The sequence below is a fragment of the Cololabis saira genome, chromosome 7 (genome assembly GCF_033807715.1).
Source record: "Cololabis saira isolate AMF1-May2022 chromosome 7, fColSai1.1, whole genome shotgun sequence".
NCBI classification, from domain to species: Eukaryota; Metazoa; Chordata; class Actinopteri; order Beloniformes; family Belonidae; genus Cololabis; species Cololabis saira.
In genome coordinates, this window is record NC_084593.1 from 39,559,860 (window position 1) to 39,585,629 (window position 25,770).

A 25,770-nucleotide genomic window follows, 5' to 3' on the forward strand; every position below is an offset into this window, starting at 1 on the left:
TTCACACTTTCATATATTGGGTGATATTGCAATCCTCTGTTTTTATTTATTTCTCATAGAAAACAATGTTTTCCGTTGTAGTTAAACATGCTGGTTAATTCAGAATTATATTATCTAACTGGCGAATCGACTTCTTTTCTTAGTTCCTGATGGCTTCTAGTTGCTTAATGATTTTATTTTTCACATAGATGGGTTCCTTTATTTCTCTCCCAAACCCATCTGTCATGTTTGTCCAGAATGTGGACAGCATTGTTCTTAAAAGAGGGTTCCTTACCCTTCGGCATGAGGGATGACACGAAAAAAGGAAGTAAAGATCTTTAATGATACTTACTTAGTTTTTGAACACTGTGGCAGGGTGGAGGAGCAGCCACTCAGTTGATTGGGCACACCTGTGCCCAATCAGCCTCTCCACCCTGCCTGCCTTCATAAAGAGCAGCTGCACACCAGCAAGAGGTCTGCTGGGAGGAAGCTGCTGAAGGTGCTGACACGTGTGTCTGGGTGAAAGAGGAGTAAATAAACCGTTTCTTGCACTAAACCCTGTGTCCTCTGTCCTGTCGGTCGACCCCCGTAGCACTAGCCTTGCTACACTGGCGCCCACCGAGGATGGAGGCGCTGGCACAGGTGCTGGCGGACATGGCGGCCCTGATTCGGAGCCAGGCGGAGCGGCAGACTGCAGCCCTGGAGACACTGGCAGCGCAGCAGCAGGCAGGGTGAGGTCGCCCGCCTACTCTGCTCGCGGAGGACAGGCCGTTCACCTTCACCTACCCGGACGTGCCGCGAGTGGTGCTGGACTGTCCAGGGCGGTCCTCGGAGGACGACCCCTTCTCCTTCACATGCCCTTACGTGAGGCGAGCGGTGCGGGACCGTCTGGGGCGGCCCTCGGCGGTCCTGGAGGCGGAGGTCGCGGAGGAGGAGACGTCGGTCGCCGAGGCGTTCATGGACACGGCGGTTCCGGAGGCGGACCAGCTGCTGGAGCAGTGCTGCGTCGGGGAGGGGGGTGCGCCCAGGAGGTTGGCTAGGTCGGATGGTCCCCGGCCTGAGTTGGGTGATGGGGGTGTGTGGCAGGGTGGAGGAGGAGTAAATAAACCGTTTCCTGCACGAAACCCTGTGTCCTCTGTCCTGTCGGGTGACCCCCGTAGCACTAGCCTTGCTACAAACACTTAGAGGGATCTTCTTCAAACATACATTTGTGGTGCTCCTCAAACCCAGTAGCATTGACAAACCAAAACTGATTTAAACACCCACAGACTGAGCAGTGCTGTTTATGCAGCTCAGTGCAGTGAGGAGTTCATAGACCTTTAATATAGGAGAAAACCATCAGCTCCATGAACAGATGGCACAATCAAAGAACGCCAGCTTTTTGATTTTGAGGATTACAAAAACTTGGAAGACTGGAAATGTATATCTTTATAATCCAACACAACAGATTTAACTTAAGTTTAGATGTCTTTATTGTCCCTGAACAACTGTTCAGTGAAATTGGCATTGCAGTTCTTGTGTGCAAAAGAAAAGAACAGCAACAATACAATAAAATACAGTAGAATATTCTGAAATGCAATGAAAATGTGCATGCGAGTGTGGCTTCGAGGGGATGGGTGTGTGTTGGAGAAATTTGTTTCTGCACTATAACTATTCAGCGGCAAGAATGAGACACAAGACAGAGAGAGGTTAGATTCAACAAGATTGTACAAGGAGTAGTCAGGCAGCTTAACATAAGTGTCAGCTTCCTCCTGGCTACTGAAGTTAAAACAGACGTAAGCCATATATATATATATATATATATATGCTCCTTAGTTACAAATCAATCGTATAGAAAGCATTCAGTCGTCTCCAAGGTTTATCTGATTCAATCGCGACTACTACTGTGACAATCAATGGCACTCTTTTAGTTACATTCAGGATCAGATCCATTCCAGATCAGGTCAGGAGGTGTCTGTGTGTGAGTGTCTGAGGGGTGGTGAGGTGTTTTGGGAGAAATCTCAATTAGGTTCTAGGAGTGGTCGGCTGTACCAAAATGAATCACACACACACACCTCGCCTTTGCTATAAGATATGAATACATTTATTAGCAAAAAGCAAGCATTTACATAGAAGACATCCACAAAACTACCAATTTGCTAGGATAATTCGCCAAGTTATCCCCCGCAGATAGCAGTACACACAAAACCAGCAGTTTGCTAGGATAATTTGTCGAGTTATCCCCCGCAAGTGGCTGTACACACAAAATTACTCGTTTGCTAGGATAAAGTGTCAAGTTGCCCCTCGCAAGTGGCTGAGCAATATTCTCCACACACAACTACAAAGGTTTTTTAAGGCCTATCTTACCTCGACAAAGGGACTGGAGAGCCGGGGACAGTCCGGTTTGAGTAAGCCAAGGAAAAAAAAAAACGCGCCGGGCGTTCTGCACTAACCCACGGCAGACTCTGAAATCCGAACTTCCGGCTATCGCGTCTTTATACCTTTCCCTCAGCACCTTGCGGAGTGTAGGGGGCTATTCGCCCCCCCGTCCGCAAGCTCCCAAAACAAGTTTCGGCTCCCACGGGACCAAAATCCCGTGCAAACCAGGCTCTTTCTCACAGAAAAGCAGGCATTTGCTATGATAAACAGCAGGTGCGTGGCTGACTAAAAACTAAAGTTGTGTTTTGGGAATCTAGGGCATTTTCATGACACAAAACTTATTTTTTCTCACTTCATGAGGTATGTGAGGTTTCAGGGGGTTTGAGGGCTCTGACAGCTCTGGGGACAAAGCTGCCCTCAGCCTGTTTGTTGTGGTCCATATGTTTCCCCACCGCTTGCCTGATGGAAGCAGTACCAGCAGTCTGCGGCCCGGGTGGCCGGGGTCCGTGGTGATGGATCCAGCCCTCTTCGTGACCTGGCCTGCATATATACAGTCCAGGTCTGGGGGAGGGGGGGTACAGCCCACCAGCCCTGAGCAGTTCTCACCACCCGGGCCAGTTGTTTCCTCTCCAGTGCCGTGCAGCTGCCAGACCACACTGTCACACCAAGGCAGAAGATGCTTTAGATGACTTCCTGTAGAAGTTCACAAGCAGCCGAGAGGAGAGTCCAGCACGTTTCACCTTCCTGACGAAGAACAGTCTTTGTTGTGTCTCTTTCACCAGGTGGGAGGTGTTGGTGGACCAGGAAAGGTCAGATGAGATGTGGAGGGCCAGGAACTTGATGTAGTCCACACGTTCTACCACTTCTCCGCCTATGAGAAGGGGGGAGTGATCCGTCTTCCTGGAGCTCCTGAAGTCCACCATGACCTCCTTGGTCTTCTCTGTGTTCAGCAGCAGGTTGTTGGCTGGACACCACTGGGTGAGGTCCTGGATCTCCTCTCTGTAGTGACTCTCATATAAGGGTATATGGAAAGAAAATATAAGAGTTTAAGTCCATTCGTGTCATCTTTCAGTTTTTGATTTTCAACCACAACTCAGCCTCGGTTCTTGATTCAATGGCATTAAGTCCATTAAATCCTGCTGCTGCTTCCACCTGCCTGCTGTGTGCTGCTGACGTCCCCGACTCCCCCACTCTGGCCTTCGGCAGGAGGGTCCCCCCTTATGAGCCTGGTCCTGCTCAAGGTTTCTTCCCTCCTAAAGGGGAGTTTTTCCTTGCCACTGTTTGGCTTAAGGATTTTCTCCCACTATGGGAGTTTTTACCTGCCATTGTTTATGTAATAATTGCTCGGGGGATTATATTTATAATTATATTTATGTTTATGTTCATGTTCTGGATCTCTGGAAAGCGTCTAGAGACAACATCTGTTGTATTAGACGCTATATAAATAAAATTGAATTGAATTTAATTTAATTAAGTTTAGGTCAACTTTAGCTGGGTTTTCAAAAAGACAGTAGCACAGTTATTCAAAATCTATGTTTATCGTATCACATGTTTCTATGACCCTCGCCATTTTTCCAGAGCAGTTTATGTTAAAATGAGTGGTAAAACATCCGTAATAAGCTTGCGCCATTATGGATTCTCCAAGTCTCCATTCAGTCAGAAATCTGCACTTCAAAGTTGGACCCAGATTGCATAAATGATAGCTCATGCTTTAAGTTGAGCTCTCTGAGGAACATTTGTAAGTTGGGTGGGTAGCACGGTCATGCACAGTAATGTACAGCAAGAACATTCCTTCTTGCTGTATATTCTCCTCATCTGAACTGGGTCCTTTTGTTGTGGTGTCTCCACGTCGTCTCTGTGCCTGCAGGAGTTGGTCTGGGTACTTCAGCTAGTTCAGGTACTTCAGCCCAGAGAACATGCATGTAAGAATAACTGAGGACTCTGGATTAACCCTCAGTATGTATGGTTGTTAGTCTCACTTTGTCTCACAGTGTTTTTATCTACTGATGTTTTAACTGATCTTGCTTCTTATCTTGGGGCCGTCCTTTTTGTTCTTTGTTATTTTAGCTAAAGCATTGTCATCACTTTATCTTGTCCTGTGTTGTTGAGTGTATGGTTTTGGATTGTATGAGGAAGCACTCACTGTAAACCAAATTTACCCAAGGGTACAATAAATAAATCTAATCCAATCTAATCACTTGATGGAAATGAGACGTGACATGCTTCTGTAATAAACTTAGCACAAAAAGTAAGGACATTTGTGTTTGGTAGATCTTTTCTAGTTGTAACTTCTTGGCAATAAATCTTGTTCCGTTGGAAAGCCTGTTTATTTCTTTTTTGAGTGGTGCCACATTTGTAAGGAACGTGCATTTCTGTGATGAGCAGCAGAGCTGAGTATGTGAGTTGTGCCCATGAAAACTTTGCCCAATATTCTCCCCCAATGCCATACAGCTTATTTAGCATTTGCCATTAACTATTGTTTTGAGCTTCTGGTATCCCTGGTTGTGACAATCAGGGACTTAGGTAAAGTAGACTGTTGTCTACAGATTGGCAGTCAAGGTTTGCAGGACGAAACGGCTGACGGCTCTCTGCCCAGAGAGCAACAAAGGAATAATCGACAAAACTCAAATTCCCTCACTTTTTGTGCAAAGTTGTATTGGCTCTTCAAGCTGTATTTGGTTTAAAAAGGTGAATATTTCACTGCTGCGATACCTGAGGTGGAAATGGCTCAGATGTTGTGTTTGTAAGATTGATCCCTCCTGAAGTCCACATTTCCTCTAATGTGCTCAGCGTGAAAAAAAAAGAAACTTATGAATGACAAATATCATATGCAATGCTTTGCAGAATCCCGTCAAGATTAAAATATGCTATATAGAACAGATAATTTGTGTTACTAAGTAAAAATAAAACAACTGGTAAAAATAGTACACACCTTATCTTTTATTTAATTATAAATTATATACTTACATATTTTCATGTGTACTAATGTGTATTCTTAAAAGTTCACAACCAGTGATGAAGCATTTTTTTTCCCACCACTGAAAGCTAATAAATGATACCGGTATATAACGTCCTTTGGTAAAAGCAGCAACAGGGAGTAAATGTATCCTCATAGAAAAATAAAATACCCTGAACGTTTATATGATGCGTTAAATGATATGGAACATTTACAATGTCAAAAACATTGTTATACTTTTTGCCAAAACAGAGAGCAATATCCAGAGAAGGGTCACTGACCAATTTTAAATATATTAGTCCCAAGAAACAAGTGCTTTAATCTAAAAGTAAAGTCATGCTTGGAATTTTTAAAAACCAACAACATAATAACCATAATATTCTGGAGAGAATTTCAATATTAACCGTGACAATAAGGCCAAAAAGGCAAACGTCCTAATAGGGAAAAAGACATTTGTAAAAATACAATAGATGGTCTGTTGGTAAATTAAGAAAAAAAAAAAAAAAAGCTCAAAAACTGCATGTTAAAACAAAAAATATGTTTAAATCAGTCTGCAGAGTATCCATACCATGTGCACTTTAATTCCTGATTGGACAGTCCTCACGGAGTCATAGTCTGCTGTGGGATTCTCCCATCTCTCAAACCACTTGTAGGTATGTCGATTTGAAATCTGTTCCAAGGGCATTTTTAGCATTGCATTTATAAATACCAGAGTTTGTGAGCACAGGGTTTTGAATGACCAGATTACCCTCCTCTGTCATGTGTATTCCTCCCTGCACCGTGTATCGGTTATGTGGAAGCAAAGTGGTGCGCCCAGGTAACGTCCATGAAATATCTGGCTTGGGAATACCGGTAGCAACACACTGTAACATCACCGCTGTTCCCCGGATCACTCTGGTGATGGACGTGATTGTGCTTGTGATCCGAGGAGGGAAAAGCATGACTGTGACCGGATAGGACAGAGCAGACGATCCAAAAGAGTTGGAAGCTTTGCAGATGTATGTTCCTTTGTCAAAAGTGGCAACCTGCCTGATCTGTAGGGTTCCATTGGTGAGGAAAGATATTCTGCCACTGTTCTGAGGTTTGTCCAAAACCACGCCATTGGGTAGAGTCCAAGTGATGGATGCATGTGGCCAGCCATCCACGGTGCAAGGTAGGTTGAGATTCAGGCCATATGTGATCTTCATCCCACCTGGATAAAACAACTCATTTCAGTGATTAAGTTCTACATTAAATGACAGATACTGTAGCAACAAACAAAACAATGACGCAACAGGATCAATTTCCCCATTGATTCTACACATGGAAAAGTTAAATTCAGGTGACTCTGATTTTACTCTTGGTATAATTCATTTAGAGCAGAATTTCTCTGAACAAAGACCAGTAAACAGAAATGTCACACTTGTACATTGCAGATATGGCCCCAGACTTTTAGAGCAGGGGTCTTCAACCGGGGGTCTGCGACCCCTAGGGGGGCCGCAGAGGTACTGTAGGGGGTCCTCCAACTTAAAAAGAAATTAAAGCTGCAAGCAGCGATGAACGGGCCCTCGCACCCCTGTGCACGTTCAGGCTGCAGTGGAAGCTTGTATGACTTGCATGTAGATTCTTCAGGCCTGGACATTTAGCGGATGACAACACCCGCGACTCTCTATATCCATATTTCTAAACCATTCAAAAGTTATGGCAGAAAGTAGGAACTATCAGATATCGACCAATCAGATGAAGGGGCGGGCGTAATTTGCACCAATTTTGTTCAAGGACTCAAAACCGAGTCCGATGACACCAGCCACGAGTCTTTATGTCAAACCATTCAAAAGTTATGGCAGAAAGTAGGAACTATATGGACCAATCGGATGAAGGGGCGGCGCGCTTTTTGGTGTCTATCATCGCCACGGTAACGCTTTTGACTGAGAAAAGTAATGCCCATCGTCGCAGGATGGAGACGCACATTTTGATGTATAACACACCTGGGTGCACGTTACGGTTCGTGCCGTATTAACGGCCGAAGAAATTGCATAAATTGCGCCAAAATTACACAATTAATTCAAAATGGATGACTTCCTGTTCAGTTTCGGCCATGGCGCCAAGAGACTTTTCTTTGAGTTGTGACATGATACAGGTGTGTAATGATTTTTGTGCATGTACATCAAACCGTATTGTGGGGCTTGAGGCACAAAGTTTTCTAGGGGGCGCTGTTGAGCCGTTAGGCCACGCCCATTAATGCAAACCATTAAATATCATATTTTTTGCCAGGCCTGGCATGCGTGCAAAATTTGGTGACTTTTGGGGCACGTTTAGGGGGGCTAAAGGCCCTCATTTCGTCGGAAGAAAAACGAGGATAACAAAAAAAACAAAAATTCCTATAGATACAATAGGGCCTTCGCACTGTCAGTGCTCGGGCCCTAATTACAAGTGGGGGTCCCTGCTCTGTTTTTCTCTTATCCAAGGGTCCCTGGCCTAAAAAAGGTTGAAGACCCCTGTTTTAGAGGTTTGGGCTGACATAAAACCTATACCAAATAGGTATGTAAGGGAAAAGCTTAAAGAAGTTGCTTTCTTCTGATTCACATAAGCAAAACTATTGTACATTGCATTATTTATGTTTTGCAAATACGACTTGTTTTCAGACGCTGTTGCCAATTTTGTCCAGAATATGAACTAAGTGTAAAACCAAAAGAATATCTTCCGTATTAAATTTGAGATGAAAAAAACATACCTGTGGAGCCTCTGATCATTGGTTTCCTGCCAGCCTCCAGGGCATAACGCTTCTCTGCTTGTCCTGCCACATTTCTTGCCAGGCATCGGTACACTCCCTTATCCGTTGCCACTGGATGTGAGATCCGTAGAGTTCCATTGAGAAAATAATGGATGAATCGTTGGAATTTAAGACCAGGTGTTAACGTCGTGCCGTTGGGTAATACCCATAAAAACTCTGGGTTTGGTTTGCCACGAGCAGGACACTCCAGGATCAATTCAACACCATCTTGCTTTATTGGTAAGATTTCGATATTGGGAACAGCAAAGCTGGGTTTCTCGGCTAATGATGCAACTTGTAATTCGACGGAAAGTGAGGCTTCTCCCAGGTGGTTTTTAGCCAGACATCTATACCTGCCTTCGTCAGATTTCCTGACCCCTCTCAGCTCCAAGCTCCCATTCAGGTGTACTTGGAAACGTCCCCCGAGGTAGGGTCTTGTGAGGGACTGGCCATAAGGAGTAATCCACCATACTTTTGGTTCAGGGTTTCCTTTGATTCTGCAATCCAGAAGTGCTGTTTGATAGGAAACACCTAAAAGCTTTGTAGTACTTGTCCCTTTCATACCATTGATAAAGGGTTCCTGGGGTTCAACTTCGACTATTACATTTTTAATATCATCTCCAGCAGAATTTCGTGCCACACAGGCATATTTTCCTTCATCAGCCGGTGTCACGTCCTTCACAACTAACATTCCATCATCCATTATATTAAATTTGTCCGACAATGATATAAAATCCTTGCGTGGTGAGATCCACATGATTCTTGGAGCAGGTTCTCCTGTTGCCTGACAACTCAATTTAGCGGATTCCCCCAGTTTTACTTTAACCAGGGATTGTGATTTAAATACAATCTGTGGAGCATTTGGCTCCACTTTGATGCTCACTTTTCTTTCATCTCTTCCTAGTTTGTTCTTAGCATGACAAATATAGTCCCCCTCATCTTTTTTATCCATCTGCTGGAGAAATAGAGTTCCATTCTCAAACATGACGTAGCGGCGGTTACGAAGACCACTGTCGTCTGATTGAAGGGCGTTGTTGATTAAAGTGCCGTCCGGAAGACTCCAGGAAACTTCTGGGTTGGGGAGGCCAGTTGCAACGCAATCCACCTAGGTGAAAGTAAGAGAATAATATGTCCAATAACATTTCTGAGTATAGGTGTCTCAGGTGTCATAATTCAGTTAATCTCATGCTTAAAAGACATGGAAAGTCAGTAGCAGTTGGACATTTTCTGTGACTCAGCACTAAGAACTAAGTATCATTATTTGTCAGATAGTTGCAAAGTTAGTTTTATCAGGAATATATGTTAATCCAAATTCCAGCCAGTATCATATCCTACACAGGTATACTGTGCTGCACTCAGCTTTAGATGGAGCTGCTCCTTTAAGAAAATGGTCTTAACTCCCTGGTGTAATTCAGATATCCGCATGCTCAAACAAGTGCATAAAATGGAAAGAAAGTGGTAATATTGTAAGTCTGTAGATTTGTATTGTGCATGGAAAGATAGCCTAAAGCATATAAAAAATCCCTTTGCAAAGCTAGAACAGCTTATTATTCAACGTTAATAGAGGATAATAAAAATAACCAACATTTTTTGTTCAGCACTGTAGCCAGGCTGACAAAGAGTCACAACTCTGTTGAGCCGTGCATTCCTGCAGCTCTCAGTAGTGAAGACTTTATGAGCTTCTTTAACAGTAAAATCATCAGAATTAGAGAAGATATCAATCAGGCCGGTAGCTGTTGTGGGCGTTTCTTCAACTTTATCGGCTTCCCTAGGCTTTGACTTGACTCTAGACCGTTTTGATCCTGTCCTAGGCTTGGGGGTCATGTTCTGGGTCTCTGGAAAGCGCCTGGAGACAACTTTTGTTGCAATAGACGCTATATAAATAAAATTGAAATTAGTTGAATTGAATATACCTGAAAGTTTTCTCCAAAGATGGCCTTGCTCTGAGGAGCCCTTACATGTTCAATTCTGGGAGCTGTCATCAACACCTCTACCTGTTAAAAAAATAAATAAATAAAAGAGGGAATTAAAAAAAAAGTGAAAAGCATGAAAAAAACTAAATCAATTATTCTAAACTCATTCTAAAAATCTTAAAACACATCAGCTGGGTTTTGACCAACAGCAACATCTTCCAGGAACGAGGGTCTTATAGATCCATTTATACACCCCTCCATTCATGGCTGAAATCCATGAGAAAAATTCCACCCAAAAAATGGACCTGCTAAGGAGGTAGAACTTTCAAGCATATTTGGTTCATTTAGTATTCAAACAATTAATTTCTACCTTTCTGTCTCATTCATTTCAAATTCAGTCACAACAAAACTACCACACGAATCATCTCTACTGTCTGTAAACACAACGTTAAAACTCAGATTTATGCAGCCTCAGTTAGGTGAGAAGATGCAGTTGCACTGTGTGCTGTGTGGTTGAGCGAGCTCCAAAATGATAATCAATCAAATATCCTACTTTTTGAGCAGTGCTCTGATTGTAAAACCAAATCAGAAATCAGAGGAATAAAACATTAATCACTCATTATTTCACTTTATTTATACTGTAAGGTAAAAATAAATAAATATTTAAATATATTTGATTTAAATATAAAAAAACAAAAACAAAAAAAAAATGGATAAGCCGAAGAAGATGGATATTTAAAAAAACGAATAAATAAAAGACCCCAAACCAATAGAAATGTGTAACATTAACAGATTGTAAGGAAATGGAGCAGGACAGCACTTCTTATGAGTTTCACATTGGAGGTAGGAGCGCTCCAGCTGGGAGATGAATGGAATGATCCTCGTCAATACATTTTTACATTTTTAATTTATCTATCTATCTATCTATCTATCTATCTATCTATCTATCTATCTATCTATCTATCTATCTATCTATCTATCTATCTATCTATCTATCTATCTATCTATAGATATATACATATACATATACATATTCACACACACACACACACATATATATATATATATATATATATATATATATATATATATATATATATATATATATATATATATATATATATATATATATATATATATATACATACATACATACATACATACATACATACATACATACATACATACATACATACATACATACATACATACATACATACATACATACATACATACATACATACATACATACATACATACATACATACATACATACATACATATATACATGCATACATGCATACATACATACAGGGAAAGCAATATAAATTCACCATTTTTAATTATATTTTCTTATATAATGTAACTGTTAAATGTAGAAACATTCTTTACCAATATAGGGGGTACATGCAAAATGCAACTTGAGACAGGGTTTAAGCTGACATACTAAAAAGAGCTGCAAACATAATGAACCCCCAGTTCCAAACTACTATCTATTTTGTTCGTACCTGGAAGAGCTCCATGTCCTCACCATTGGGCCGCTGAAAGATGCACAAGTAATTTCCACCATCCACTTCTGTTAGCTGAAGGATCCTCAGTGTTCCATTAGGGAAAGCTTTAATTGGTCTCTCTGGGCTGAAAGTGGATGGATAGGACAATATTATTTAGGTTAAAGCACTTAGTTTAATCTGGTAGCTTTTCATTGGTGTGGAGGTGGTCCATATTGATATTACCTGTATTGGTGCTCCAGGATGGTCTTGGACGGCAGCTGCCAAACCGTCCCCCGTGAGGACTCTGTTGACTCTGGACAGTGGAGGTAAACTGCAGAACCATACATAGCTGAGACAACGTGTTGACGGGATGGGAGGTGGCGGGGCGAGGGGATGGGAAGAGGGGGAGGAAGAGACTGGCGAACGGAAGGGGGTGATTCTGCTGCCACCTCTACCTGGACTGTTCTTTTGGCCATTCCTACTGCGTTGGTAGCCAGACACTCATACCTGTGAAGATTAACAGCAGCTTGGTAACATCTTTGAACCTCTTCTACCTTAAACCCAAATCTAAAGGTCCAGAAGAATTTGTTTTTTGCTTTAAAATATACACATTTTTCCACGACTTGCATTTTCTGAAGAGGATGCCCAGGACTAGTGGAATTAAAATGAATGTACAATTTTTAAAGTTTTATATATGTTGAAATGTACCCCCACATTCAGAAATTATTTGCAATTGAGAAAAAAATTATGTGAAAAGAAACTTTTCTTTCCTATATTTCTTTTTTTTATCATTTAAATATTTTTTTCTTTTTTTGTGTTTATTTTTGTTAGTTTTCTTGAAAGTCTGCATGAACTTACTTTTCATTGCAATTGTGGTGAGGTTTTGCAGTCAAATGATACATTTACCATGTCAACATCATTAGGATGTGCCTGTGCTTGTATCACTGTATGACTTAAGGATAACAGTTAAAAGATGTTTTGTATGTACGTGATGTGACCAGAAAAAGCTCATAGCCTGATACGTTAAAGGGGACCTATTATGAAAACAGGTTTTTTCTTGCTTTAACATATATAAAGTGGTCTCCCCTCAGCCTGACAACTCAGAGAAGGAGGAAAGCAACCAAATTCTGCAGTGTCTGTACAGCCGCCCGGATGAGCCGTCCAGTCTGATGTGGATCTACGAGCTGTTCAGATTCTGCTCCCTTTCGTTACGTAACCAAAATGCAAACCACGCCCACAACTAAACACTGTGTAACTGCATGCGAGTGTCCGACTATCGCGTCGCACTACGTGATATCGGACGCTCTCTGTCCATCTCCCTCCAGCAGCTGCCACTTTATTGAAGTTTTTGTAGTGAAATGAGGAGGAATCATAGAGATAACTTCTCATTTCAACTAACTGGATCAGCCGTTCCTCATTCATGACCCTTTCCTACAGCGCTTTCAACCGGCTTTCAACGCGAGCAACAGGATGAAAATAGAAGCAGGGCGTCCGACAAATGTTCAGCTCAAAACGGCACGCCGCGTCCGGCTGCGCTGTGTCGCTTGCTGCCAGTTAGGACAGTCCAATAGAATATAAAGCAATGGAATTGATTTTGTCGCTGACGCTCGCTCGCATCGCTTGCAATTAGGACACGGTTTAATAGTGTGCGCAGCCGGCTGCTTTTCTGCCCAGAGCGATGCTTTGTTCCCTCCCCGGCTGCTACACGTCATTCAGGCAGCCAATCAGCACAGTGCCTCATTATGATAGCCCCGCCCACTCAGAATCCCGCATAGATAATGAGGTTAGAGACTGGGATGATAAAGACATTCCTTAGAGGCTGAATTTCTAATTTATGTAGAAAAAACTATCAAAAGCTTGTTTTTAAGACATTCAAGGCCTCTTTAAAATAGATATTACATGCCATAATAGGTCCCCTTTAACTGAGGTAAATGTGTTTTTAGATCTCCACGGACTATATCTAATGAATGAAGAACATGTAACTCTTACCTCCCGCCATCAGATGGCAAAATATTCTTGACAAAGAGTGTCCCGTTAGGAAAGACGAACAGCCTGCGTCCCAGAAACTGGGATGGTTTGACATGAACGCCTGCTGGGAGCATCCATTTCAGGGTGGGCAATGGTTCACCCTTCACAGAACAGTGAACATACACACTCCTGCCTGGTTAAATGAGATTTTGTTAGTAAAAAATAGTTAGAATTTTATCATCATCCATGAGGAAGACATTTTTGTTGTAAAATTTCATTGTATGAGATGAAATCTTTTGTATACCTGGCTGAATGATCACAGTATCCGTTGCTCCTTCACTTATGCTTGGAGGCAGAGCTGCCACATGGAGATGATAAGTGATTGTATCAGCACCTGCCGCATTGCTCGCTATACATTTATAGTCCCCTTTGCTGGAGAAGTTGGCAGAGTGAATTTGTAGAGTTCCATTCGGGAGCAGAGACATTGCAGAAAGGAGAGTGCGAACTGTCCCAACTTCCCGAACGAACGTTCTGTCTGGGAGAATCCACGAGATCTGGGGCGGTGGTTTTCCAGAGGCTAGGCAGTCCAAAATCACACGTTTCCCTAAGTAGACTGCTCTCTCTGCGGACTTGGGTGGTCGGATCTTTGGGGCCTCAGTCTGGACAGCTAAGGTGATGACCATCCGATCTGATCCAAAACTGTTCTGGGCAGTGCAAAGGTACTGACCTCGGTCCTGAAGCTGGATGTTTTTAATCACAAAAGTCCCATTTTTGAACACTTCAAAACGTGAGCCATGCTTGGTGTCGGCTGGAATGGTAGCACCTTATGAGAGAACAGGCAGGAGAAATGATCAAATAAAATAAGTCAAGATAAATTACAATGTCTGCTTTTGGTGTCTGTCAGCTACAGAAGAGTATTAGGGCCATGTGGGGGAAAAAATATGGGGAAGAATTTTTTTATAGTGCACTTTGAGAAAAAAGTCGAAATGTCGAGATTAATGTTGAAATACTATTTCGAGAAAAAAGACGAAATTTCGTGAATAAAGTCAAAATTTCAAGAATAAAGTTGAAATACAATTTCGTGAATAAAGTCGAAATGTCTCCTCTGATAACTACACCGTCTTTATGAGCTAAAAGATAATTTATTTTTTACTGAAGCTGATTCTGAAATACAGTTTCACCAGTTCATCTATAGGCTTACGAGGCATTTTGTAAAGACAGTCTCATGCGCTGTTTGTTATAGTCTCAGAAGGTTGACATTAATCTCAACATTTTGACCTTTTTCTCAACATTTCGACTTTTTTCTCAAAGTGTATAATGAAAAAAAAATCTTCCTCCTCTAAAATATTATTTTTATTTTTCTCCTGCCTGGCCCTAATACTCTTCCGTCATCAGCAGACAAGTGGACAAGTTGAAAGAACTACAGAGACACATTCAAAGTTTGTCATTATTATCTGAAGTTTCTACCAACTGTTAGTATATTTTATGCACACACGTTCCTCATCTTTGTATCTCACCTGTGGAGACTTTAGTCCATGCGATGCTGGGCTCAGGATTCCCAGCTGCTTTGCACGGCAGGTACACATCATTCTCTGCCAGCACTGACATACTTGCTGTGGTGACTGTGATGATGCGAGGTTTCCCCCCACCAGCTCCCAACAGCCATGGGAAAGGAGGTGCAACTGTGGAATGCCGGGAACTGATTTTTCCTGCTAGGATTTGGCAAAGTAAGAAAATGATATCAGTCATTCAATCTAAGTCATATTGTAGATGTTTCACTTGCATTCCCTCCCAGTTTTGAGCCTACTGTACCTCCAGCAGGCCGCTGACTTCCATACAGAGGCAGGGAAGTGGTGGGATGGTAAGAGAGAGAGGGATGAGTACCATGGAAGGATGGTTTAGTAGGGTTTGAAGGCTTCATAGGGTAAATATGAGAAGCAGTGGGTTCAGGTGGTTTTGGAATGTGATGCATATATGAGGAAGCAGTGTTGGCTTTAGGCGTGAAGAGCTGTGGAGGATTGTAGTAGCTTGTGTGAGGTTTGGTTGGCTTGTGCTGAGCAATGCGATCGAGCTGCGCCTGCAAAATGCAAAACTAACGTTATGCAATAGTTTTAATCCACTACATAACAGTTATCATTTTCTGTTCTGAATAAAAATAGATTTCCAAAATAAAATTTCTAAACAGCATTAATCAATAGACATTGTTGTGCAAGAGAAATACTGATCTAAAAGAACAAACATACAAAAAATGAAAAACAGGTTTAGAGGAATGCTAGTAACTGTTTGAAGGGCTCAATAAATTCATAGAAGCTGTGGAAACCAACACAATGCAGCTTTTTCCTCTGGTTGTATTTATATAATAGATAGTCCCGCTGGTGTATGGGCCCAATATCAGCCCAATATCAGCACATTCCTCTGTGTTTTGTTCAGTTTTTTTCTAGTCTTACATTAAAAACCGATGCTACACCTGCATTGCGAAAACAAAAGTCATTAGAAATGCTTTTTTAGCAAAGCTCTTTCAAAAAATAATAACTGTTTCCCAACTTCCTGTTATCAAACTCAGATTCAGGGCACTGAGTTTGGATCTGACCTCCTCAGGAATGGTCATGTAGTTTTTCTAGATGACATTACTTTAGCTTCGACTACTTTTGTCAAGAACCTCGAAGTTCTTTCTGGCCAGGATTTGTCTTTCAGTTCACACATAAAACATCTTTCTAAGACTGCTGTCTTGCACTCCATAATAATACCAACATTAGGAACATTCTGTCTATTCCTTGGTTGCTTCCAGACTGGTATTCCTGATGTTTAAAATCTCTCTCACCGAAATTAGTTCAGTAAGAGTTCTGATCTCACAAAAATCTGTGAAATGCCCACGACCTCTCACCACTATTTTCCGTGGTACCAACAGAGAAAGTGGTATAATTCCGTGTTAGTACCACGGATATTGTACCATGCAAAGTCAATGGGATCCGTTGTCGTGATATATACACGGAATATGACATTATTATTATGTATATATTATTCTTTGTTATAGTGGCTAAATTATGAGTTTTTGTCTCACAAGGTACTGTTTGTTACTGTCAGTTTGTAAAAGCATGTTTTTAACGCTGTGAGGTTGAGGTTTTAATGGGAGCACCACGTATATAGTACTATGCAAATCAATGGATTCCGTTGTCGTGATATATACACGGATTATGACATTATTATTATTTATATATTATTCTTTGTTAAAAACATGCTTTTACAAACTGACAGTAACAAACAGTACCTTGCGCGACACAAACTCATAATTTAGCCACTATAACAAAGAATAATATATAAATAATAATAATAATAATGTCTGTGAGGAACCAGAGCGGCCTCCCCACGTACAAGGGGACAAGGCAAAACTGGACCTGGGTGATGAGGTGTAAAAAAACCTTGCAGAGTGTAGAATGCCAAAAAAATAAGGCTTTTTATTCCATGTAAAAAAAAAAAAAACATACAGGCAGAGGGCAAAATCAGCATTCCAAAAAAGAAGGCACAATGGGGCATAGCCTCCCAACAAGCTTCCTCCATTCAGCAGACCCCTCTTCTGGTATGCAGCTGCTGTTTATAAACCCAGGCAGGGTGGAGAGGTTGATTGGACACAGGTGTGCCACAATCAGCAGAACCAGGCACACCTGTGTGCTGCTCCCCCGCAGACCACGCCCAATCCTCCACTCTGCCACACACATTAAAAAAAAGTCTGTGATGGTGAGAAGGGGAGGGGTTGCTCACTTTCTCACAATGTCATATTCCGAGTATATCACGACGACGGATCCCATTGACTTTGCATGGTACAATATCTGTGGTGCTAACACGGAATTATACCACTTTCCGTGTTGGTACCACGGAAAATAGTGGTGAGAGGTGGTGGGCATTTCACGGATTTTTGTGAGATCAGGTTGGACGTGAGAATTATCAAACGAGAATATAATATGTGTTCATCTTTTCCTTATCTTCATTGACTTCCTGTTAAATCCAGAAAATAATTTAAAACTCTTCGCTTCCAATTGGGATTCTGGACACAAACATTGTTTCTCCCTTTAAAATTAGCTATAAAACTTTAATGTTTTTAATTAAGCGCATAATTAAGGCTAGCTTGGGTAACTTGCGTTTTATTCCTAATCTATTGTATGTGTATGTTTCTATGGTTGTCATTCATTTTGTCCTTCTCATTTTACTTTGTCTACCAGCAGGTATCCCTGCACTAACCTAGTTACATCTGGTGGTGTTTCTACCACAGCTTTGGTTCGACTAGAGGCGTCTTCTCCTGGAGAAGGAGATTTTCCTTTCAACTGTCACCCACTACCCCATGCAAGAACAGGGATAGGGATAGGGATAGGGACTGAAGCGACAATTCAGAGTTTCCTTAGCAAGGATGATTTTATTAATTTGGTTTAAAAGAAAACCACTATGATGAGTTGGAGAGAAATACAGTTGGTTCTAAACTGTTTTGATTTTGATTTGCATTAACAGTTTCCTCATAAATAGATTCTAAGGGAATCGTTCAAAATGGAATTGAGTACAAATTATCACTATATGCTGATGATTTGTTACTGTATGTAACTGATCCTGCAATTTCTATCCCTGCTGTTTAAAGTATTCTGGAGAACTTTTTTTCCTTTTCAGGTTACAAATTGAATTTGGATAAAAGTGAATGTTTTCCCATAAATAGATTCTAAGGATTATATTTGATTGGAATACAATTGAATTATAATTAGACTGATTTGGACTGCATTTAATTGGACTTGCATTGAATTTGTTTATCGTCTCTGTAAAGTGTCTTGAGATTATATTTGTTGTGAACTGGAGCCACACAAACAACTGAACTGAACTGAACTGAACTGATCTGAACTGAAGTGAAAATTGAAACATGAAACATGAGCAAACATAACTTGTCATGCAGTCCCACAACCCTCCTTATACCTGTCTGTATCTGTTCCTAAGCCTTTTTATGAACAGATGATCTCTTGTTTGGCTCCTGCCATCAACATGTAGATTTGGATTATTATGATGGGAATTGGCTAGTGCAAATTGGGAGTTTTCTGTTCCAGAAACAGTCGGAGCGGGTTTTACTGTCTCAGCTATGATCTCTGGGCGGTTGGTCACATGTGAACTGTGAGCCCACGGGTGGGCAAATGACCAGGGTCGATGGGTGGCTGTAGGGTGGGACCCAGGACCTAAGAAGAGACCACACATTATATTATATCAGAGTTTAGCATGACATGGCTTCTAGTTCTAGCTTCTATGCATTTTTTTAATTTATTTTTTATAGATTTATTGACTTTTGATAAGGAAATAATCACAAAGAAGCTGTACTTACCTTGCCTGTGGTGAGGAAATGGTTGTTGACCTGGCCTGGGAGGGTAGATGGGATTGGAAGGATGAGGATAACGGGGGGAGGGCCGGCGGGGGGTTGGGGGGACTCGGGGAAGCTGGGATTGCCTTCCTGGATTCACTTCACTCTGTCTCCCTGTGGTTCTGCCATGGTTTCTGTTTATAATCTTGGGAGTGGTAGTTTTCCACTTTTCCTGGTTGGCCTGGTGAAGCCAAGGGTGAAGTGGCTCCATAACGGGAAAATTGTGGATTACAGGCTTTTTAGTCGGCCTGTTTAGTCGCCTGTCCTTTCTCTCTGTCACTTCTTCTCTGGCTCTGCCTCTGGTTGTAAAAGTCTTTGTGGAGGAAGTTCCTGCATGGGTTTGAATATTTTGCTCTGTTGAAGGTGGGGTGTCAGGTCTTGCTCTGTTATGTGTTGCTGACCACATCTTATTGTTCACATTGGACCTCTGTGTAACCAACTCTGTTTTTGAGGAGTCACTATCTCTCTCACTGCCCTCTGCATGTATTCTCTGTCTCCTTTGCTTCTCCATTGCTATCAAATCATCCTTTTCATTTTGTCCTGCGAGCTGTTCATCCTTGCTTCTGTTTTCTTTGGTGTGTTCTGTCATTCCTGTTCTCTTTACACCGATGTTCTCTAAGTCGACACGGTCCTCTACATTCCTTGAGTTTAGGTCATCTTGCTTTGGAGTAACAATCGTTTTTGGATTTGGTAAATGTTGTTTGCCTACACGAGTATCTCCTCCTGTAACTAATGGAGAATGGGTAACGCTATTGCCCAGGTCTTGAGTGGTATGAGGGACTTCACTGCTTACATCTTCATTGGCATCAACATTGTCACTGTCCTTGTAATCATACTCTTCATTGTATTCATATTCATCTTCGTCTATATCATACTCAGCAGATAATGATTCATGGTATTCCAGTGTGGATGGAATATGCATTGTTGTAGTAGGAGAGGTTGTAGTAGTGGTAGTTGTAGCAGCAGTTGTGGTAGTGGTAGTTGGAGCAGCAGTTGTGGTAGTGGTAGTAGTAGTGGCAGTTGTTGTAGTAGTTGTTGTTGGAGTTGTCGTCATTGGCTGCACAGGTGCCTGGGGCTTGTTAGGCGAATGATAAAGAGGATTCCCCTGTGAGCGGGTCCTTCCTGGTAGGGGTTTCCCACGTCTATGAGGGGGCCTCCTCCTGTTAGACCAACCAGGAACAAATTTGGAGGGTCTTCTTCCTTCCTCAGACGGCTTACTTTCTGGCTGTTTGGCAGGCTGATTATTTCTAGTAACAGGTTCTTCTTTTTCTGTCATCCCATCAGTAGGCTTCTGGGATGATACTGTGCTTTCACGAGAAACAGTTTGTGAAACCATCTGATTTTCACTTGTTTCATATCCAGTTTTCTCTTCTTTCAAATACGTCTCAGTGTTCAGTTGTGGGTATGTGGCTAACTTCGTTGGTTGTATGTTTGGAGGGGTGGTACTATGGGGCACGTTTTTGGCAGTTGTAGGAGGTGTTGTTACAGGTATGGGTGAAGTTCTTAGGATGGTTACAGTACTGGGTTCCTCTAGTGACTGCTCTGTGGGCAAAGCAACACTTGGTTTAGCGTTTGCCTTTGCCAGTATCTCTGCCCAACGATTTGGATCTAATTCCTTTACAGATTTATTGGGCTTTCTCTTCAGATCTTTCATTCGCATCCTCGTCAAATATCCATCAGGCCTTCTTTGTTGTATCCCTACCTTCTCAGGGACCTGCGTATCCAAGGAACGTGTAATTTCCTGATAATCTCCCCCTGAACCCTCTCCTTCCTCAACACCAACAAGCACAACAGTTTTTTCTCTATCGGTCTGTACTTTTGACTTTTCTGAAGTCTTTTCTTCAATGACTTCCACCATGTGAGACAGCATGTCCACTCCATACAGATTTGAGGCCAGGCAGCTGTATTCACCTGCATCCTCCTGTGTCAGCTTTTTTATAATCAAAGTCCCATTTTCCATCACTTTTGCTCTCCTCGTCTGTTGCGTAGGGAGGAGACCTTTACTTTTGGGCAGGTACCATATGGTTTGACTGGGCTGAGCAGAGCTCACTTCACAAGGAAGCGAGAGAGACTCCCCCTTCTTAATTACCATCTTTTGACCATTTAAAGCCGTAGGACTGAGTGAGCGTTCCTTAATGGTGAGTCTCAAGGACATCAAGTCCACACCAGTTTTGGTTCTGATGATACAGTGGTAGAGACCTGAATCAGATGTTGTGGCGTTTAAAATGACAAGTTGCCCTTCTTCTGAGATTTCAGTCTTATCAGTTGCTTCTTCCACGGTGGACAAATCTGGAAGCATCCACTCCACTTTCACATCTGGCTTGTTTGTAATAATTTTGCACTCCAAATGAACCTTTGAACCCTCAAGAGCAGTCTGAATTCGTCCGCCTGTCACTCTACGAATCAGTGCCCAGGAAGAAGCAAAATCATCATCCTCTTGCCCCCTATGGGTGTTAAGATCTTTTGTGATCAAAGTAGTGAAATCCATGACAAGTTTCTTTGTTGTTGTCTGCTTCCTGTTCAGCCTCAACGTTACTCTTGGTTGAAGCAACCATGAGGGCTCTGCTACCAAATAACCTTTTAATTCAGTAAAATATGGGGAATTTTCATTTACAGCTTGGACATATTGATATGTCACTCCGCTCGAATTTCCCCTCAGGTGACCTCTTTCCAAAATTGCCGGGCTTTCATAGTAATATGCAACCAATTGCCAAAGATTTTGCAGGGTTTCTCGATCTATCTCACACTCGAGGTGTGTCACCAGCGATACATTTAAAGACACGTCCCCAGGTGACTCTGGATTTACAGTCCATGTCATAGGTGAAGTGTCTCCTGGGTGGCGTACATCACATGCCACGTGTGCACTATTTCCATGGCTGTCGGAGAGAACGATGGTCAGGTGACCTAAAGGTTTTTCAAAATCCCGGGTGTATGGAAGGTCGGGCTCTGCTTCTGATTCGGCCCACGTTGGATTGTCCCACTGTTTGAGCGGTGATTGAAGAACTGGTCGTTCACATGGAAGCTTGTCTGCAGTTAACTCCAGCAGCCGGCTGCCGTTCAGATTTTGAGGAAAGGAGCACTGAGGGCACGTCTCACTGGTTCCACGCTCCTTCTTACATTTTACAACTCCTTGAAGAAGGTGGCAGAGACAAAAAACACAAAAGAGATTAGAAAGAAAGGCAATGGGGGAAGGAAGGGGATTCAATTATAAAAATTAGAGATAGAGAAGTGGCAAGTAAAGAGAAAGAACTGTATGAAAGAGTTGGTAATTAGACACAAGGGGCAATCTCAGGACAAGACAGGAATAGGCCTACATATAAATAATGACTGGAAAAGGAAGACAGTAGAAGCTAAATTAATTATTAAATTTTTACTTCTGATTTCTGATAAAATGCTACCTTTTACTGAGTTTCAGCAAAAGTTAATATATCTCCTTAACAGTTTGAGAAGTTTAAATCCTGTTTTGTGATGAATTAGGCTGAAGTAGGACCAGCATTGGTCTCATAGAAGGAATGCAGCATTTTCATACTTCTGTTTTGAGTCAAAAGTACACGTCTAACACTTAGCAGTTCTTTTTTACATGTTTGATGAATCCATTAAGCCCATAGATGCCTCCTTAATGGGAAGATCCCATCCATCCATAAATTTCATACATTTTGAAGGAGTTGAGAGACTAAATACACCCACTTAAAAAATAACACTTTCTTGTGTAATACGCTGAGCAGGCCTCAGTCAGACTCCCCACCTCCATATATCTATTTATCTATTTATCTATTTACTACGACTGTTTCACACATGCTCTTTTGCACACACACACATACACACACACACACACACACACATTATATTTATATGTATACAGCATCTTTCTTTGACCTGGTTCCTTACAGTGGAAGGCTTTTAGTGTTTATTTAACTGTTTTTATCATGGCTAAAATGCATCGCAATTTTGTTTTGCACTGTATTTCTGATGTTATGTTTGAATGACAATAAAATAATGTGAATAAGACTGTATTTTTCATTCAAACAGTCTCACCTTCATGAGTGGCACTCCATTGGACCAACCAGTGCAGCTGACAGTCGCAGGTCCAGGGGTTCCCGTGCAGCGTCAGGACCTCCAGCCTGGGCGCTGTCTTTAAGGCTGAGGCAGGGAGCTGCTCCAGCAGGTTGTCTGATAGGTGTAAGTGTCTACGACAACAACATGTTATATTCTACACATCTATATTCTTGAATGCATCATAAATAAACAAGAGAAAATATAGTTTCACATGTATAAGATCAGGTAAAAGTAAAAGTATGTGTGGTGTGTTTTCTTTGTAGGTTGTTTGACGTACAAAACAAGAACTTTTATCAAAAACAAATAAACCCAAATAACATTGCAGTAGTCTAGCTTTGATTCAGCCTCAGGGACCTGGAATGGTTGCTGCTTGTGTCTCTGCCTGTTCTCGTGTCTATTTGTTTTTTCTCTTACAGATCTCCATGGCTAGTGTGCTCGTTGTGCGTTTCCCTGTGTTTTTGGTGTTTTAGACTAGCAGCGGATGTACGGAAGAGTATTAGGGCCATGGAGTAGAAAAAATATTTGAGAGGGGAAGATTTTTTTTTATTGTGCAATTCGAGAAAAAAGTCGAAATGTCGAGAAAAAAGTAAAAATGTCGAGATTAATGTTGAAATACAATTTCAAGAATAAAGTCAAAATTTTGTGAATAAAGTCGAGATTTAGCATTTTTTCTCAACATTTCAACTTTATTCACGAAATTTTGACTTGTATCTCGACATTTCGACTTTTTTCTCAAAATTGTACTTCAACTTTATTCTCGACATTTCGACTTTTTTCTCGAAATTGTACTTCAACATTAATCTCGACATTTCGACTTTTTTCTCAACATTTCGTCTTTTTTTTCTCGAAGTACACAATGAAAAAAAAATCTTAAAATATTATTTTTATTTTTCTCCTGCCTGGCCCTAATACTCTTCCATAGCGGATGTCACCCCCCACCAGGACCCCCCCTTCCCTTCACATAAATAAATATTTTAGTCCCTATTTTCTGCCATAACCTTTGAATGGTTTGATATAGAGAGTCGTGGGTGGTGTCATCCGCTAAATATCCAGGCCTGAAGAATCTACATGCAAGTCATACAAGCGCTTCCACTGCGGCACGTCTGAACGTGCACAAAGATGGAGGGCCCGTTCATCGCTGCTTGCAGCTTTAATTAGGGCCTGAGCACTGACAGTGTGAAGGCCCTATTGTATCTGTAGGAGTTTTTGTCCTTGTTTTTTGGCGGGGGGGGTTTCCGATGAAATGAGGGCCTATTTGCCCCCCTAAACGTGCCCCAAAAATCACCAAATTTTGCACGCAAGCCAGCCATATTATATAAACACATATATATATATATATATACATATATATATATATATATATATATATATATATATATATATATATATATATATATATATATGACCAACATGGTAACCATTAATATATATGCAGACAAAAAGGGGAAAAAACCCCACAAATAAACCCCATTAAATTATTACTAATTCATTTCATTGTAGCATGAATAGTCACTGCTCGTCAGTTTCTTACCTGAGTCCAGACGTCCAGAAGCTTCCTAGTACTGACACAGTTATGAAGGTGTAAGGGTGAATCTCCTTCAGAAGGTTCCCCTCCAGCTGCAGGAGTTTCAGGGACGTCAGGCCGGAGAAGGAGAATGGCTCTATGAAGTCTATCAGGTTGTGGTCCAGGTGGAGACGAATCACACCGACAAGACCCTCAAAGAGGCCACGGTTCACTGAAGATAGCTTGTTGTAACTGAGCTTCAAGATCTGTAAAATAAATAAATAAATAAATAAATACGATCAGAAATAGCTAAATTAATAAATGCATTTGAAATATTTAAATCAACACTCAAAGTTCACATCCATCAAACATTGAAACCAACATCTGACTGACAGGGAACAACAGAGTACAACCCTGAGATACATGTACAGTACCCTGAGTTTAAGAGGAAATTGTTCTTTAAGAGTAATCAGCCACATGTTTTTAAGCGGTGCTTTAAATGTGAATTCAGCCTTTGATTTGAGCCACATGGGCTGAACAGCACCAGGCAATCAGCGTCAAGCTCACTAGTGGCTTAGATGTGGTTTAGGTTGCAGGGAAGTAGCTGTCTCTGTTTGTGCTGGGCTCAATAGGCACTTGTGTTAGCCAGTCCCATTACTGTGTCATTTGTCTTTAGGATGTGTTTACAATTTATAAAACCAATGTCAGATTTAAAGAGGAAACAGAAAATGCAGAGCTGATTTGGACATGGTCTCCACTTATGATTTAATTAAGTTTATTCTACAAATTGCTCTAATACAAGTTCTGCAGCAGAGGAAATGCTCACATAAAGTACAAAGGGGTAAGTAAAAGTTTTCTCTTATTAAGATTCTTTCAGCAGATTAAAGGAGACACGATCAGCCTCAGCATACAAACACTCTTTTGACTGGAATCTGCTGAAACCTTTCTACTCAAACAGAAAACTAAAGATTAAGTTTGAGGACTCCAAGTTCAGCGAAAAAACAGCTGACTTTTCTGTTTATTCTGAAAGACGAGCCTAAGTGCACATTCTTTTATTTCCAAAGTTTTAGCATATCAGGTTAAAATACTAAATAATCTGACATTCATCAGGTCCTAAATGAGGTCAACATAATTACAGATGAGCAACCTATGATCTACTAGAGTTTATCATCACTTATTCAACTTATTCAAAGTGTAGTTTTTCAATAAGTAATTTTTCATTTACAATACCAGTGTACATTCAAAATAATGTGCCATCATATTTGACTGGTAGTATATGAGAGGTTAAATAGAGCGTACACATTTCTACCTATTATTAATGTATAATCTTACTGCATTTGAAAATTCAGCTGTTCCCCAACAGCCTGTCCCCTGCTCACCTTTGTTGAACTTGCTCTAACTTGTAACTTTT

General features: G+C 41.3%; 1 protein-coding gene across 1 annotated transcript in view; it reads right to left on the reverse strand.

Annotated features, from left to right (window-relative positions):
- Positions 1-5,272: 5,272 nt before the first annotated feature.
- si:ch211-159i8.4 (matrix-remodeling-associated protein 5) overlaps positions 5,273-25,770 on the reverse strand; it is a 40,718-nt gene continuing 20,220 nt past the window's right edge. The window contains exons 5-17 of the mRNA XM_061725889.1: positions 24,387-24,625; positions 22,835-22,986; positions 18,764-21,928; positions 18,367-18,620; positions 15,229-15,493; positions 14,934-15,128; positions 13,721-14,239; positions 13,438-13,609; positions 11,692-11,955; positions 11,467-11,593; positions 9,959-10,039; positions 8,007-9,150; positions 5,273-6,485 (exon numbers count right to left, since the gene is read on the reverse strand). Coding sequence (XP_061581873.1) covers positions 5,932-6,485; positions 8,007-9,150; positions 9,959-10,039; positions 11,467-11,593; positions 11,692-11,955; positions 13,438-13,609; positions 13,721-14,239; positions 14,934-15,128; positions 15,229-15,493; positions 18,367-18,620; positions 18,764-21,928; positions 22,835-22,986; positions 24,387-24,625 — 7,131 coding nt within the window. The 3' untranslated portion in view covers positions 5,273-5,931. The remainder of the gene's footprint in view (positions 6,486-8,006; positions 9,151-9,958; positions 10,040-11,466; positions 11,594-11,691; positions 11,956-13,437; positions 13,610-13,720; positions 14,240-14,933; positions 15,129-15,228; positions 15,494-18,366; positions 18,621-18,763; positions 21,929-22,834; positions 22,987-24,386; positions 24,626-25,770) is intronic.